Source organism: Polypterus senegalus, chromosome 9, assembly GCF_016835505.1.
Source record: "Polypterus senegalus isolate Bchr_013 chromosome 9, ASM1683550v1, whole genome shotgun sequence".
In the NCBI taxonomy this organism is placed as follows: Eukaryota; Metazoa; Chordata; class Cladistia; order Polypteriformes; family Polypteridae; genus Polypterus; species Polypterus senegalus.
The window spans coordinates 176107706-176123956 of record NC_053162.1 but is presented as its reverse complement, the minus strand read 5'-3'; the positions used below and the strand labels follow the sequence as shown (position 1 = coordinate 176123956).

General features: G+C 39.6%; 1 protein-coding gene across 3 annotated transcripts in view; it reads left to right on the top strand.

The window, feature by feature from the left end:
• The window catches only part of nup214 (nucleoporin 214), a 118956-nt gene extending 108467 nt beyond the window's left edge, over positions 1-10489 (top strand). For all 3 annotated transcript variants that reach the window (XM_039764391.1, XM_039764392.1, XM_039764390.1), the window contains 3 exons: positions 862-1001; positions 7105-7138; positions 7843-10489. In XM_039764391.1, coding sequence (XP_039620325.1) covers positions 862-1001; positions 7105-7138; positions 7843-7873 — 205 coding nt within the window. In that variant the 3' untranslated portion in view covers positions 7874-10489. The remainder of the gene's footprint in view (positions 1-861; positions 1002-7104; positions 7139-7842) is intronic.
• The last annotated feature ends 5762 nt before the right edge of the window (positions 10490-16251 follow it).

The following is a 16251-nucleotide window of genomic DNA, read 5'->3' as shown; positions in this document are numbered from 1 at the left end:
TATTGTCTGATTTTCTTTTTTTTTTTTTTAATTCTGTACATCTTCAATCTGTTTAATGCATAAATGTGTTTTTCATTGCAGTGTGACCATTTGCTTATTACTGTGTTTATTCTATATAGTATTTTTGATAGATGTTACTGTCAAAGTGTTAGACTAAACTTTTTTTTTTTTTTTCTAACCTTGCTTTGAGATATGTCATATATATTATGTGAGTGAGAGACAAGTTTTTACTCATAATAAATATAAATGTAGAAGCTTCAGGGTTTTAGAGAGCCAGCGCCCGACAGCTTTGGGCACAACACAGGGAGGCTGTCCAACATAAGACACACTTGTGCACAAATCCTCATCCACTCACCATGGCCGTTTGACTAAACATACTTGTCATTGGGATGTTGAACGATAAATGAAGTTCCATGTACAATTGGTTAAGTATTGCTTAATATAAAAAATAAGTATAAAAAAATACTTACTTGTGTGAGGTTTGGCTGAGCTCTTAAAATAGTTTAAATGTCTTTTAGTTTCTGTGTAAATAATGACTTTGAGCTTAAGAGTTGCATTTTCCTCCAACATCCCAACGATAACCATGATAACTGAATTGGTGGCTCTGGATTCTCCCAATGTACACATCGGCATGAGTTTGTCCTGTGATGTACAAGCACCCTGTTCAGATTTATTTTTTTACACCCCATCTTGTGTCTGGTTCTGCTGAAGTGGGTTGCCCTGCATTGAACCAAGCAAAATCAAGCAGTGCATGGATGAAATGATTTGTCACCTGCAGTGTGTTTACTTGCTCTTCTTTCTTCTGTTAATCTTCTGTTTATTCTCTTCTTTGTTATTTTATTTTTTCATTGATTTAAACAGCTTTGCATCAGCCTCTAGTGCCCCATCTTTTGGCAGCCTTGCCAACCAGACTCCTCCTACATTTGGAAATTTAGCACAACCGAGTGCTGGATTTGGAGGTCAGAACTCTGGATTTGGTGCATTTGGAGCTCCTCCTGCAGGTGAGCAAATATTTATTTATTTTTTTTTAACAAAGTAAAATTACAAAGTTATGTATGCTTCATACACCAGGGCTAATTATTTTTCTGCTTTGGAGTTGTTTTGCTGAGTACAAAAGCAAAACATGCATTGTTAGGTTTTGTGATCAAACACAAGTGTCATGTAAGTTCATTGTTTTTTGTTTTTCCACCAGTAAGTACATTTTACTAAAGATTTTATGAGAGACGTTTAAAAAGTTTCCGCACTTTAACTATTTATTAAGAATTTCAAAAACAAATGACATTACTTTTCCCAGCGTCGTGCCAACTTTTTAATGCACAATTACAACTCCTCCTGCCTACACTGTTTCCAACGAAAATTTAATTTTGTGCAGAAACTTTTTGAACTTCTTTCATATTTCAGCAATACAGTAGTATCCTGAAATGGTGTTTTATCTTAGTAGAGTAATATTTTACTCTACGTTTCCCTTTTGTATTATTAATATGTAGCCTTTGTCAGAATGCCTCAAATCTCACAGACTTACCACTGTTTATAAGGTATTGTAGTTTATAACTTCTCCCCACCTTCCCTTCTACATGTATAACCTCAGGCAATTAGGTGTAGTAAAAGACAAGCAGGAGTTAAGTTACAGTTTAAACAATTATTATTAATATTCATAAATAATATCAATATGCAAAGCACATTTGAATATTGGCAACCATACAACCTGATAAATGTTGATATGTAGTTTCAGGCGGCACACAGACTTGTTAGTTAATTAAATGTCTCTAGTTAAGGCATCATTTGTGGTCCGATTTCTTCAGAACAGGCCACATGCCTATCTCAATATGGCCGTCGAGCTCTGCTCTTCATTGTGTTGTCCTTTTCAGTTCATGGCGTGAGATGGTCTTTTATCAGTTTGGTAAGAGAGAGAGAGTGAGGTAAAGCAAGCAAATTTATAGGTTTTCTGTTCAACCCCTACAGCCAATAGGGCGTCATGCTACTTAAAAGCTTCTGATATAAGCCAATTCCAAACAGCCATACTTCATACCAATGGGGGGACAGAACACCTTCACACCTACCCCCAAACTATATGTTAAGGTAAAGCTGGGCAGTTAGGCAGCCTGGCTTTCCTGTGGGGGTTGACTGATAGTCCTGCAGACGCTTATCAAACTTGTTTGAGGCACTTTACCCCAACCCTGATGTAAAATTACAAAGAGACTCAGTCCTAAAAGGGGCTCTTAAACCATTGCTGTTATTATCAATAATGTAACACTAATACTACACATTGCTTTGCCAAAGTTACAAATAAAGACATACAAAATATTTATCAACTTGTATGCAAAATGTCACATCACAACAAATGGTCAATCACCTTGATTTGAAATAACTTTATTGAAGATGTTCCCAAATTGTCCCTTTACTGAAAAAAATATGCTGCTGTATATGTTCGAATCTAACATTACCATGTTGTTTGTGCAGTATACAGTTGAAACACACGGGGTCACAGATTGTGAAGCACACCAAAAACTGAAGCATGTTGGTAGATTTTCTAATGAGCCCCTGTATGAGGACACCATTCTTAAGTTTGACAAAGCTAACAGGCCCAAAGACAGAAAGTTCCTGTTCATGTTGGTGCTGTTTTTATTACCAGCATTTATATGTCTCTTAATATAATAAAATCTGATCCTTATTGTATTTCTTAAATGAAGTTTAACAAGTACTGTGCCAGAAGAGGAGAAACCGTTTTTGTGTGCTTATCATAGGACGCTGAACAGCCCTTACCACTATAATCACTTCTATAAGGACAACAGGAACAGAATGAGTATAACAAAGACGACGTTCTCCTGTACGTTGTCAGCCGCTGTTTAGTAGCAGAGTGTCACTGGTATAATTATTACCTTTTAGTTGGTGGCGGCGGGCTGCTAGCTGTTCCCCACCCCCCTGATCTTGTTAACTGAAACATTCTGAAGCAGTCTTCCTCTGCACTAGAACAGAATCAAAGACTCCAGGGTGCTCCTCGTCTCACCATATTTAAAGACGTCTCGTATTCATTACAGACTCCGTTCAGCATGGCAGGCAGTGTGTAAATGAGCTGCTTAGTTACACAGAGTAATTCCCTCAGTAACATGATGAAATGTGCACTGGGCTAAGGAATCCTGTGCAGCGCATTATTTAGTATTAGAACGATGAAGATTTGATTGTGCCACATTCTAAGCTTGTCAACCGAAAACTATCATAAAATTAAATTTGAACTGAGTTAATTTCAGAGTTTCCATGAACGTGTTTGCAGAGAAAAATAGTATAACCTAATATAATTTATTGGGTGTTCACATTTGATTGCTATCTGTCTTTAGGTATTTTAAAGCACAGTATTTATATTTGAAACTATGTTTAGCAGTTGGAAAAGACTCCTTTAGCTTGTCTCTAGCTATTAACATTGAGAACATTTTTTTGAACAGCACATGTCACATCCACATCATTTAGTTGCGTCTTTGTTGACACGTCACTAATGACTGAAGTTGGCTTTAACTAATTGCTGCCTGCCGGGTTGACATGTGCATATACCTCTATTGTGACTGTTATGGTGTATCAAATCTGTACATTTTGCTTTCCATTATATTTTGTTCAAGACAAGACAACAGATGAACTAAGACAAATTAAAGCAGGTTTTCTTCCCTTACACCTTACTTTTATAAGACTTGTTCATAGCTTAGTAAGGATGCTGAGCTGATACCTCAGGATATTGATTACTTTATGGATGGACATCTGGAACAACAGTTTGGTTTACAGCCTGGGACAGGAAGAACTACTGATACCTCAGAGTACATCAAAGGTTTTGTTGTTTGGGAAAACGGACAGTGTATTAATTCATCAATCATTTTGGCAGCCAGCCAATCGGGTGCATGTGTTGTGAAACCAAGGCATGACATTTCATAATAAATATGTCTTGGGTTGAGCAAAGAAGAAGGAGGAGGAGGAGAAGTGAAGAAGCAAAGAAGAAGAAGGAGAAGAAGAAGAGGAACAGACAAAGACGGCCCTGGTTGTCAGAAAGGCATCATGAACATCGATTGCTAAATCAAACGCCTCCCTGGGACATTCATCCTTGTCATCTGTAACTTTTTTGTAAGCTTCTTCTAAAGACTATATATTCAGACTTTCCTATCAGTACCTATTTTCTAGTATTCTTTGTTTTTGTGGTATTATTATTCTTGTAATAAATACCATGCTGCTTTGAACTTTCAAAGCTTTGTCTTAATGTCTAGAGTGATTGAAGTAATAAGTTAGATTTCGGTGACAACCGGATTTTTGCCATTATTTCCGTGCTGCGAGGTTTATAAGGCTGAGAGTGAGAGCACTATACTCAACAGAAGGGACAATACGATAAAGAAGGTTTTCTTGGCTTATAAATGGCCTATAGTCAAGAGTGCTGAGTCCTTGTATGTTTAAATGTATTCTTGTAGACCAAAAGTAATATTTAGGTCAGAGATATCACTAAAACATTGTATGTTGTTCGTGCCGAAAATAAGTAAGTCTCTTGAAGTGCTGAAGGACAGTTCTATTCCTATAGCACTTGTGTGGTTCAAAGTGCTAAGGGTTAATCAGTGTGTGTGTGTCATTCATAGGGCACTGTTGTGGTTTAGGGTCTGTGTGTGTTTATCTATGTATGTGTGTTTTCATCTTAAAGTGCAACAGTAGACCAACCCGATAACGAACTTGACGAGAACATTTACCCTTGAGAAAACAGGTAAAGGGTAAGTAGAGGGAAACACTACGATAATACAGTGACTAAAGGAGCTGAGTTGGTATCTGAACCTTTTTAAGAGTTTATTGGCTCTCTACCATAGTTGGATACAAAGAGTTCAAACGGACCGTGTTAAAAAAACAGCTGGCCAAAGCAAAAGTCTAGCGTTTTGTCTGCTTATGTATCAGAAGTGACAGTTTAAAGGGGCTGCAGCTCTTTGCAGTTCAGTAACAGCACAGTACATTTAAGTTACTTGTATTATTAACCAGGTTTGGCAGCTCTGGCCTGGGTTTTCTTGATCTTGATAACTGATGTATGTTTATTAAGCACATACTTTGTCCTGGTGCTATAGTCGCGCAGAAATGAGTGTTGCTGGCTCATGTATTCATTGTGATAGGCATGCTTTGTGTATAAGGTTTGCTGGTGCTCTTCGAGTTATTCACTTTTTCTTAAACATTTCAAAGACATGCAGACAAGGTTGATTTTCCATTCTAAATTATCATTTCATGTAAAGTCTGTAATGGAATATCCACTTCTCCAGAATTGATTCCACCCTTGCTTAATTCAGTTCAAGTTCACAAGTGACCAGAGCCTATTGTTGTATGCAAGTTTGAGAATGTTGTTTTACATATGTACACACATTCTCAAAAACCTTTTAATTCCAATTGAGTTTTGGGACCAGAGCCAATCCTGGAAGCAGTGGGTACAAAGCAGGAAGCAACACTGAACAGGGCACTCAAACTCAAGAGTTGTGGATTAGCCTAACCCTCACTTCTTTGGAGATGTGATAAGAAAACAAAACTGAAGAGCCTGCAGAAAAACTCCCACTTTGACACGAGGAGAACGTACAAACTAAACACAGAGAGGGTGACTTGGCCAGGAGTCAATCTCTGTACTGCGCTGCTTTGCCACCTTGTTAAGTTGCATATTTTAACCAAATCACCCGTTATTAGGGCTGTGCGATATGACCAAAATCTTATATCCCGATATTTCATTTCATATCCCGATATCACGATATAGTACATTTTCTTTGTATTCAGTGAATAGTTTATATAATCACCACTCCTTTTTTTTCATTTAAATTAAAAAAATCAAAAATGAGAAGTACTCAACTTGTAATTATTTCTGTTCTTTTATTTAGAACATTTGAGCAAATGTTTGACTTAGAATGTAAACATAAAATGTTAATGTATCAAATATAAAACACTTTTCAAAAACAAATTACTAAAGGCCCAATATAAAATACTGCTATATAAAATGCCTGACATAAACAAAATGTGAACTGTAGCAGCAATAACTCTCACAACATATATTAAATATAAAAGGATCAAAGCACTAACAACTAAACTATATAAGGCCAATAAACCCTTTAAACAAAATAAATACAAGTCTAACATTAACTGTCAAAACCAAATGTAAACATTGTACTTCAAACTGTAGCAGCAATAAGGCTTATGACAAAAATATATTAAATATATAATATTAAATATATTATTTTTAGGCTACATTCTAGTAAAATGTTAATTTGCACATCGTAGTGTGGCAAATCTCCGTTAATGAGTTACAGCTGATCGCCCCGTGCGTGGGACTGGGCGGCGCTAACGTGTTGATGCCGTCCAGCCCCAAGCACGGGCGATCCGCGTAACTCGTTAACGGAGATTTGCCGTTAATGCAGTTGTGGCGTAAACGTAATTTTAACAAGATTAACGCTGACAGCAAACGCTGCAGGGAAAATTATGCCTTAAGCAAATTGTTTTGGTAGCAATTAATCTTCCAAGCTTTTAACATGCTCGTTTAAATAGTACCTTTACAACTGTAATATCCTACGTGGCCTGCCTCTCAGTTGTAAACTCTCTGCACGCTCGCTCACGTGATTTTTGCGGAGGTGTAGAAGAGGTTTGTCGTGTTGGAGTCTGTGGTAGCGATCGGTTTGCAGCATAATTTGCACAGTACCGTTTTCTGGTCCGTGTCAGACTTTTCAAATCCAAACCATCTCCATACTACAGAGGTAGCCCCTCGTTTAGGAACAAGGTCCTTCTGTGTGGAGCTACCTGGTGTTGCCTCGTCTTCATCAGCCATGCTAGTGTGTCTGCATTCACGTGGTGGCCATCAAAACAATGAAAAAACATTGCCATAAACAGTTTATTTTGCGACACCACGAAACAAACGATAGCGTAATGTGCAGCGATAGACGTTTTCATATTGTCATCCGATATATATCGTTATATCGAACAGCCCTACCCGTTATGGTATAAACATGTCATTGATTTCAGCATGAGTGCTCAAAACGTGTAGAGTTTTAAACATGCAATTGACTTTACTGTTTTGTTTGAATGAAACTGTGCACTTTCTTAATCCAGTTACCTCTTTATTTTTTTTAGCATTTGGCAACAGTGGCTTTGGAGCTTCTAATCAGTAAGTTCCTTGTTTTAATTTCACACTTACTTGAACTGTACTGCTGCATAATAAAAGTAAGTTCATTTTTGTTTGAATAAGTCCAAGTCCATACATAGACTGAGGTTGGATGCCCAGCTTCAGCCTTTCAGGGTCAAAACTGCTATGGGTGCCTATGATTTGTGACCTCGGACAACTATTTAGCACCACCAGCACCCAAACCCCTTCTCCTTCAGTAGTTATAGTTACACATTTGCCAAATCCAGCATCTTTTATTTTCATGTTTATTGAGTTATTTCTTTGAATTATTGCTTATTACCTGTGAAACATAACTTTGTTATACTGCTGCATACCCATTCCTGCTGCTACTAAATATTCGCACTGAGTGGTGGTCATTTTATTAGGTCTCATGTTAGTGCCCCCTCAGTCTGTGACTACATCATATTTGCAGATAATATGTCAGGTGCCAGCAGGGCAAGACTATAGAGTGGCTTGGCAAGGTGGTCATGATGTTGGCACTCGGGGCAGCTGCTTGCCTTGTGCCATGCAACACTCTAATGGGGAGAGCAGATTCCAAAACTGTCAAGATGGCAGGACTATGTAGAAGTCTCTATCCTAGCAATAACATTATTGTGGTGGGTTCAACTTAGAGCCGTATTAAGTATTTATACCCATCAAGAATAACAGTAAATGTGATTTTGTGTTTGCTTTTTCTCTTTTCCCAGACAACCGACATTTGGCTCCTGGAGAAGCTAATGTTCAAAGACACCATATTTGTGTGAGATGTCATTTTGATTATACCAATATAATGAAATATTGATAGCTTTTTTTGACTGCTACAAATGAATTATAATTTGGGAGTGCTGAATGATGCCTAATAAAGAGTGATTAATTATGAAAGTTGACAGAATCTTTTGCTGTTGATTATGTACATAGACAAAAGACGTTTGCAGTTTCCTGTCCGGTTGATTGAGAATTGGCCACCTTACCCCCAAAAATCGTGAATGGGTTTAACAAGCAACCTGCCACATTGCTTCTGTCAAAGGCAAGTCTTAATCTGGACCACCTAATGGATGCTATCTGTTGTGAAATAAACTTACATGGAGCCTGTCCACGTGTTCAGATCTTCAAAGAAGTTTGAGAAAAATCCATGCAGATTCTCCTAAGTGATGAGTGTACATTGCACTGGAGGATATATTCATAAACCGATATTAAAAACGGAGAAAACACTTCCTTCCTCGGGGGATATTTTACCACAAGCCATCCGCTGTTAAGCAACAAAAGGATGAAATTCTCTGACAAATTAGCTGCTAGCTGAGTCTGCAAGCCAGATGGATTGAATGGTGATGCCTGTCATTTGTAAATGTCCTCATCTTCTGCTCCATGCCTTGTCTAGAACGCTTTGTTTTTCTACAGGGAAAACTGTCTACTTTGCTCGCTCATTAAAGTGATTACTCTGAAAACTAGTGTTCCCTCTGAGAGAGCAACAGAAAACCATGGAGAATTAAGAGGCCCGAGAAAAACAGAGCAGCGAACACCAGAGTGGTGTGCTCAGGATACAAAGTGTGCTCCAGCTCGATAACGCCAATGCGAGTGCATCAGTAGCAAAGGGATCACTGCCTTCGAGGACATGAGCCCAGGTGGATTCAGCCGTTTGGAAATAAATAAAGTGAACATTGGCTACAGGAAAGGTGATAAAGCCCTGTCGCTGTTTCAGCATTTCTCAGAACAAACATTATTGGGATTTACAGCTTCTCCTCTTCATCCCTGCAAATACATGATCAGCTGAGATGGACTGGCACTTCATCCAGGCCTGGTCTGTGACCCCCACCATTACTCAATAAAGTAGGTTGAGAACGTTTTATAAACTTACTTGTTAATTATAATATTAGAATTAGAATTTGACATGTAAAGAGGGCCAATCACAGTCAACAAGTTAAGATGGCGGCGGGGTGCTTCGTAGTGTTTTCCATTGGCCCGTACAGAGCCTTGATAATAGCCATAGTGGCTTACAGATCTTTACTATTAGAGTACGCTTATTTCCATATTTTTACCATGTGAGTGCCGGCTGATGAAGTAACCAGTGCAGGGTTTCAAAGGAAGGCAGCTGTGGGATTTGAACTGGCAACCTTGTGCTTTAGTGCTTCCCTGCCTGGCAGAGTTAATACTCAAATCTCAGTGGTGCACTTGTTGCCCTTCTTTTGCAGTTCAAGCTCTGTGTATTCAAGTGAGTCATTTAGAGTCGCACAATACCGGAGGCTGGACTGGTAGATATTGTGGCACAGTATGAAGGAAGGCTGCCAGTTCAGTTCCAGTTTCTGACCCGTTGTGTGATCCTCAGTGCTTAACATAAATTGACAGCAACAACTGTTAAAGGATGTGTAAAGAGTTACGCTAAGTGCCTTGTGATGGTGTTTGCTGTAGAAGAGTGATATGTGTACAGTAATGCCTTATTAGACCATTCATTTTAAGTATTATCCAAAGAAAGTTTAGAGATATAGTGGAGGACAGTTATTAACAAAACAAATTAATTTCCTTACTTACGTTCAATAAAAAAGGTGATGATTAGGAGTGCTCTGTCAACTAAGTGAGGGACACAGAGGGCAAGAACAAACATGGAGAAATGCTGAGGCTTGCCTTGATCATGATTGTGATGGAAAGTGTATGACCCGGTACATTCTGGTAATTCAAAAAATGTGAGGTAGTGGCAAACTGACCTGCACTTGTGCTGTTCTTACGTGATGTGATAGGCAAATAAAGTGACATTGCAGAAAGAAAAAGAAGACCTTTGACATATGCTGAGCATCAAGCAAATGGCAGAGACTGATGACATAACAAAGAACACAATAATAATAAGAAGAAGAGGAGCAGCCGCACCTGCTGAACATCAAGTGCAAGATATACAGAATGCAAGAGTGACAGAGATGGAGAACTGGGGGTCCACGTGTAACTACTGGGACTCGAATAATGACAGTCAAAAGCAGGATAATACAGAATACTGGAGCTAGAACCTTAATCTTGGTTTTAATGGAAAGCTTATGGTGCGATTCATTCTGGCAATTAAAAAATAAAAACTCACCTGCATTTGTGGGTTTCTTATGGCGCCATGATGGGCAAAAAAAGTGAAATGGCAGAAAAAATAAGAGAGACCAGTGACATCTGCTCAGCATCAAGCCAATGGCAGATGCCTATGACATGATGAAGGACACTGCAATAGGAAGAAGCTGAACAGTGTCATCTGCTGAGTATCAAGCTGTTGCGAGACCAACAAAGACGGAGAAATGTGTGTGGCTGGAGGTCTGTGTGTTTCAGTCGTATATATCTAGTGTGTGTAGAACTGTTTATATCCATCTTAATAAAAGGATAACTGTCTGTGTGTCCAGCTGGTTGCTATGTCTCTTGTCATCAGAAACAATTGTAGTAGTCAATGCATAATGTTTATGAGTTAAAGAAATGTTTTCCTTGACTTAATCCTTACAAATCAAACAGTGCCGACGTGATTAAAGTGCACATTGCAGACTTTCATTTAAGGGAATATGTAGGCATTTCATCACACGACACGTTTTCTACACGGTCCCCCCATTTCAGGGTGACACCACAATGTTCAGCACACACCAATGACAGGTCTAGTAATGCCGTCATATTTAGGACTGTCACATGCAATGACTGCTTGAAGTCTGGTGATGCTCTGCCAAGCTTCTAATGAGACCATCTTCACCTCGTGCTTGTTTTGGGGGCTTGTTGTCCTCTTCAGCACATGGAAGGCCTGCTCAATTGGATTTCAATTTGGTGGCTGCCTTGGCCATTCAAGAATTTTCCATTTTTTAGCTTTGTTTGGCTTATTATCTTGTAGGTTGAAGCACCATCAGTGAGTTTAGAGGCCATTACTGGAACTTGAGCAGATCAGATGTTTCTAAACACCTCAGAATTCATTGTGCCGCTGCCATCAGAAGTCCCATCATCGTGAAGAGAAGTGTGGCATGCCCTGTGGCAACTATACATGCCAGAGCCATAATAAAGACAGATGAGGTGGTCCGTGTTGGATCTTGGGCAGTTCCTGTTCATCTCCACACTTTACTCTTGCCATCACTCTGATGAGATGAGGTGTCCCGTGCAACCCAACTGGGAGAATGCAGTGTTGCCAGTGTCCAGTAGGGGTGCTAAATGCCATCTTGACCTTTGCAGAGTCATTCAAGGAACTTGCTAATATCCTTTCATCATGTCAGGAGTGGTCAAGAAATTATCTAGTCACTCGAGGAGGATGTCAACGTGTGGCATATGATAAGCATTGAATTTGGAGACTTAAGTTGATAGTCATTGCAAAACCTCCAACTCTCATTGGGCTTGGGAACCAACATGATGGGACTACACCAAGGACTGTGACTCTCCTCTAATCACATCCAAGTCCAGCATTTGCTTGATTTCAAGCTCTACTTCTGCCTTTTTTGCCTCTGGGAGCTGATTGGGGCATTCCCTGATGTCCAACCCAGGTTCAGTAACAATGTCATGCACAACCAGTGATCATTGCCAAGGTTTCTCACTAACCACCTCTGGAACAGACAGGATGACTGCTTCCAGGTCCTGTTTCAGATTGGGCGTCAAATTGGGGCCAAAGGTAAAGTTCAGGTTATGAGAGAAAAGAGAGTGGGGTTGGCCGGAGTAAGGGTCTGGCTTGCTTTCCCTCCACGGTTTCAATAAGTTGATGTGGTAAACCCACTCGCTCAGTCGACAATTAGATTCTTTAACTAAATAGTCGAAGAGACCTTTCTGCTCCTTAACATCGTAGGGGCCTTGCCAGTGCGCCAACAATTTGAAATAAGAGTGGGTAACAAGAACCATAACACGGTCTCCAGGCCTGAATTCCTGGAGAGACGTACGACATTCGTAACATCGGGTCTGACCCGCTTGTGCCTTTTCCATGTTCCCTTTTAAGATGGGCTGGATTTTCGAAAATCTATCACATAACTGAGCGATGTCTCTCTATTATATAAAAAAAATCCTGGGAAGACTTTGAACGTGAGATTTTTTTCAAGTCACGCCCTCCATTCAACCACACAGTCCCTGCGCTCTCGGCTCTTATTAATTTTAACGTTTTCCTCACTTTAAGTTTCAAATAAAAGGATTGTTATATAATTAATATTTTGTTTTAACAATTATTACACTTTCTGTAAATCCAATAAACTTCATTTCACTTCTCAAATATCACTGTGTGTGTCTCCTATATGATATATTTAACTGACATTTTTTATCGTAACAACCAACGATTTATACAGGAAAATAATGACTATTAACGAGGTTGCCCAAACTTTTGCATCCCACTGTATTTCCTTCAAGGAAATGTTACAGGGGACAGGTACCTCAACCTGCTTGTGAATGATGTCATCCCAGAACTTTGACCACCTCATTTTGCGATAAATGGTAGGAACTTCCTTGACCAACAGTTTCTAAACCGGTGGTTGGGACGTCGAGGGCCTGTTGAATGGCCTCCATGGTCACCTGACCTTACCCCACCAGATTTTTCTTCTTTGGGGATATCTTAAGGACAAGGTCCACGCGCATTCTATTGACAGTTTGGAGGATATGTGCCTGCCGATTGTTGAGGAGTTCAGGAAAGTTCAAGACACATGTGATGCCATAGCCAGAAGACTCCGAGCCTGTATCCAACTGAATGGAGGACAAGTGGGACATTACATGGAAAATCAGTGGATTAATTCATTGTAAGTCCATTTTCGTTTATTACAAGATATTTCGAACAATTCTTTTGTCTTGTATTGTTTTCCTGCATTGCATTAAAAATTGCATAATTAGATCTGGACCACCCTGTAGATTAACCCTGTTTTATTGATCTTGGCTTCTTTCTTTCTTTTGACAACAGAAAAAGACTCTTTAAAGTCAAAGTGAAAGCGGATCTCTGCACGGTGGTCAAATATGATGTGATATTACTAACAATTCACGCTCTTAAAAATGAAGGTGCCAGAGTGACTCTTCAGACTTGAGGTCTTTGAGTAACCATTTTTGGTTCCTAAAAGACCCATCCACATGAAGGTTCCAGAAAGAACCATTTATTTATTAATTTATTTAGATCCATAAGCCATGAACAGATGTTAACAGATTTGTGAAATGGTTCATGCTGCATATACGTACAGGAACACGGTCAAAGTTCAGTGTCTCCTTGTCTGTTAATGTCCTGCCAGGTTCCCTACAATGCATTCAAGATTTCAGCTTTTTCTACATATTAGAAAGTTTTCAAAGCACGTAAAAACAAATTCATATGCAAAGAGCCAGTGCTTTCTGTAACGGTGCTTTGTGAAGCAATGAAGCTACGAGGACTCGCACAACCCAGTAAAGAGCCATAAAGTGCCAATTGAAGGATTTTAAGAGTGTATTGGTCCCTCTCGGAGGGTTACAACTGAAAACCTTCTATTACAATCGGGAATATTTAGACTTTAAACATTCAAGCTGAAGCACAAATTTTAATATTAGAAATATTTGACAAAATTATTCTCTTTTATTATGTACTTCTACCTCATGATCATTACATTTCTTATGAATCCCGAGTTAAAGGCGGCATACGCTAATTAGAACTGTTTATAATTTGTAAATCTGTTATTTCACTTTTCTCATCCGGTCAAAGTTACCAAAACTGTGCATCCCAATGAAGCTGTCATGAAGGATTGTCACTTGAGCTACACGTCCATGCTGTTCTCCTCTCAAACAGAAACTTGCGCGCTCGAGCTCGAGGTCTGCATGAGCGCAGAAGTTAGCGCCGTGTGCGCACGCGCAGAGACTCGCCGGCGCTGTCCAAGGGCTGAAAAGTTGCCGCCTCCTTCCGCCACTTCGTTGTTTTACGTCATCAGCCTCGTTGTCTTTAAGCGCTTCTTATGAAAAAGGTTGACGGCATACACCGCCCATCCATTCCTCCATTTTCGTAACTCACTTATCCTGAGCAGGGTCGTGGGGAAGCTGGCGTCTCTCTCGGCAATCACAGGGTGCAAAGGCAGAAACGACACCTGGACAGGGAGCCAGTCCCTCACAGACGGGGGCATTGTGTTTAAACAATCCAGACAAACGAACACTCGGTCTAAGTACGACTATATTGTTCTATATTATTTTCGAATACTAGCGATGTTTGGTCTTAACGTCTGGCGACCTAAACAATAACACGTACAACAATGATAATAATAGTCAAACTACAGCAGAGAAGTCACAGACGTGGCAAAATACAAAAAAACGGTCAAAACGGCAACAGGAATGCAGCTCTGGAACGCACTGCAAATTCAAACTATAATCGTTTCCTAAAAGAGCTTCCTTTAACTCCTGTGTTCAAACTTCGTTTTCTGTTGTTCACCGACATCTATTTGATTCGCTCTTGGTAGGCTAAAGCCTTTCTCCATAGTCCATCAGTCACTGGAAGAGCTCTGTGAGATCGTGCGATGGCTATATAATAGATAAAGTGAAAGGCACTATATGATAGATAGACAGATAGATAAAGTGAAAGGCACTATATGATAGATAGATAGACAGATAGATAAAGTGAAAGGCACTGTATAATAGACTGAGAAAGTCACCTTAAAAATAGACTTGATGGGCACCATATAATATATAGATAGGGAACGTCACTGTAAAATTAATAAACAGATACATTACAAAGGCTCTATTTAACAGATAGATAGCTACATAAAACGTTGCTATGTACCAGATAGACAAGGCACTAATTAATAGATAAATGTGATAGGCACAATACAATAGATAAAGCACTTTATTATAGATAAACATTCCTCCACAATGAATGGCACTATATAACCGATAGACATAAAAGAATCTATCTAGAATAAAGTGAGATTGTCAGTGGGAAAGAAAATCCAGTGTGAGGCAGGTAGCCCGTCCACAGTCTGTGAAGCACATCTAGTTGCATTCTGTGACTCTGAGCTGTGTGATCCTCCTCGATGTTATCAGGTTTTATTGGTGGGGTTATTCAACTGTACTCCTCGGAGACCCTCCCATGAGCTGGAATACAAACCCACCTTTTACTGACATGGAACATGTTTTGTAATTCAGCTGATCAAAGTGTAATGCTGCTGCTTTGCCTGTGGGGTCTGCGTGCAGGACATGTCATGAACCAACATAGGCTGTGTTATGAAAGGCATCTTGTGACATTCACAAAGGGAGATTCAGATGTTCATAGCGTGTGAATTCCCCCTGCGGTACTTTTTATTATTTCTAAGGAAATCTTGGCATTTTTGCACCTAAACAAAGAGTGAAGCTTGTTTGTTCCACAACACTATATGTATATATATATATATATATATATATATATATATATATAAAATATGTGTGTGTGTGTATATATATATATATATATATATATATATATATATATATATATATATATATATATATATATTCAGCAAAAAGAAACGTCCCTTTTCAGGACTGTGTATTTCAACAATAATGTTTTAAAAATCCAAATAACTTTACAGATCTTCATTGTAAAGGGTTTAAACAATGTTTTCCATGCATGTTCAATTAACCATAATCAATTAATTAACATGCACCTGTGAAATGGTCATTAAGACCTTAACAGCTTACAGAAGGTAGGCATTTAAGGTCACAGTTCTAAAACGCAGGACACTAAAGAGACTTGTCTACCGACTGTGAAAGATGCCCAGGGTCCCTGCTCATCTGCGTGAACGTGCATTAGGCATGCTGCAGGGAGGCATGAGGACTGCTGATGTGGCTAGGGCAATAAATTGCCATGTCCGCACTGTGAGACGCCTAAGACAGCGCTACAGGGAGACAGGAAGGACAGCTGATCATCCTCGCAGTGGAAGACCACGTGTAACAACACCTGCACAGGATCGGTACATCTGAATATCACACCTGCGTGACAGGTACAGGATGGCCACAACAACTGCCTGAGTCAGACCATGAACACACAATCCCTCCATCAGTGCTCAGACTGTCCGCAATAGGCTGAGAGAGGCTGGACTGAGGGCTTGTAGGCCTGTTGTAAGGCAGGTCCTTACCAGACATCACCAGCAACAACGCCGCCTATGGGCACAAACCCACCTTCGCTGGACCAGACAGGAGTGGCAAAAAGTGCTCTTCACTGATGAGTCCGGTTTTGTCTCACC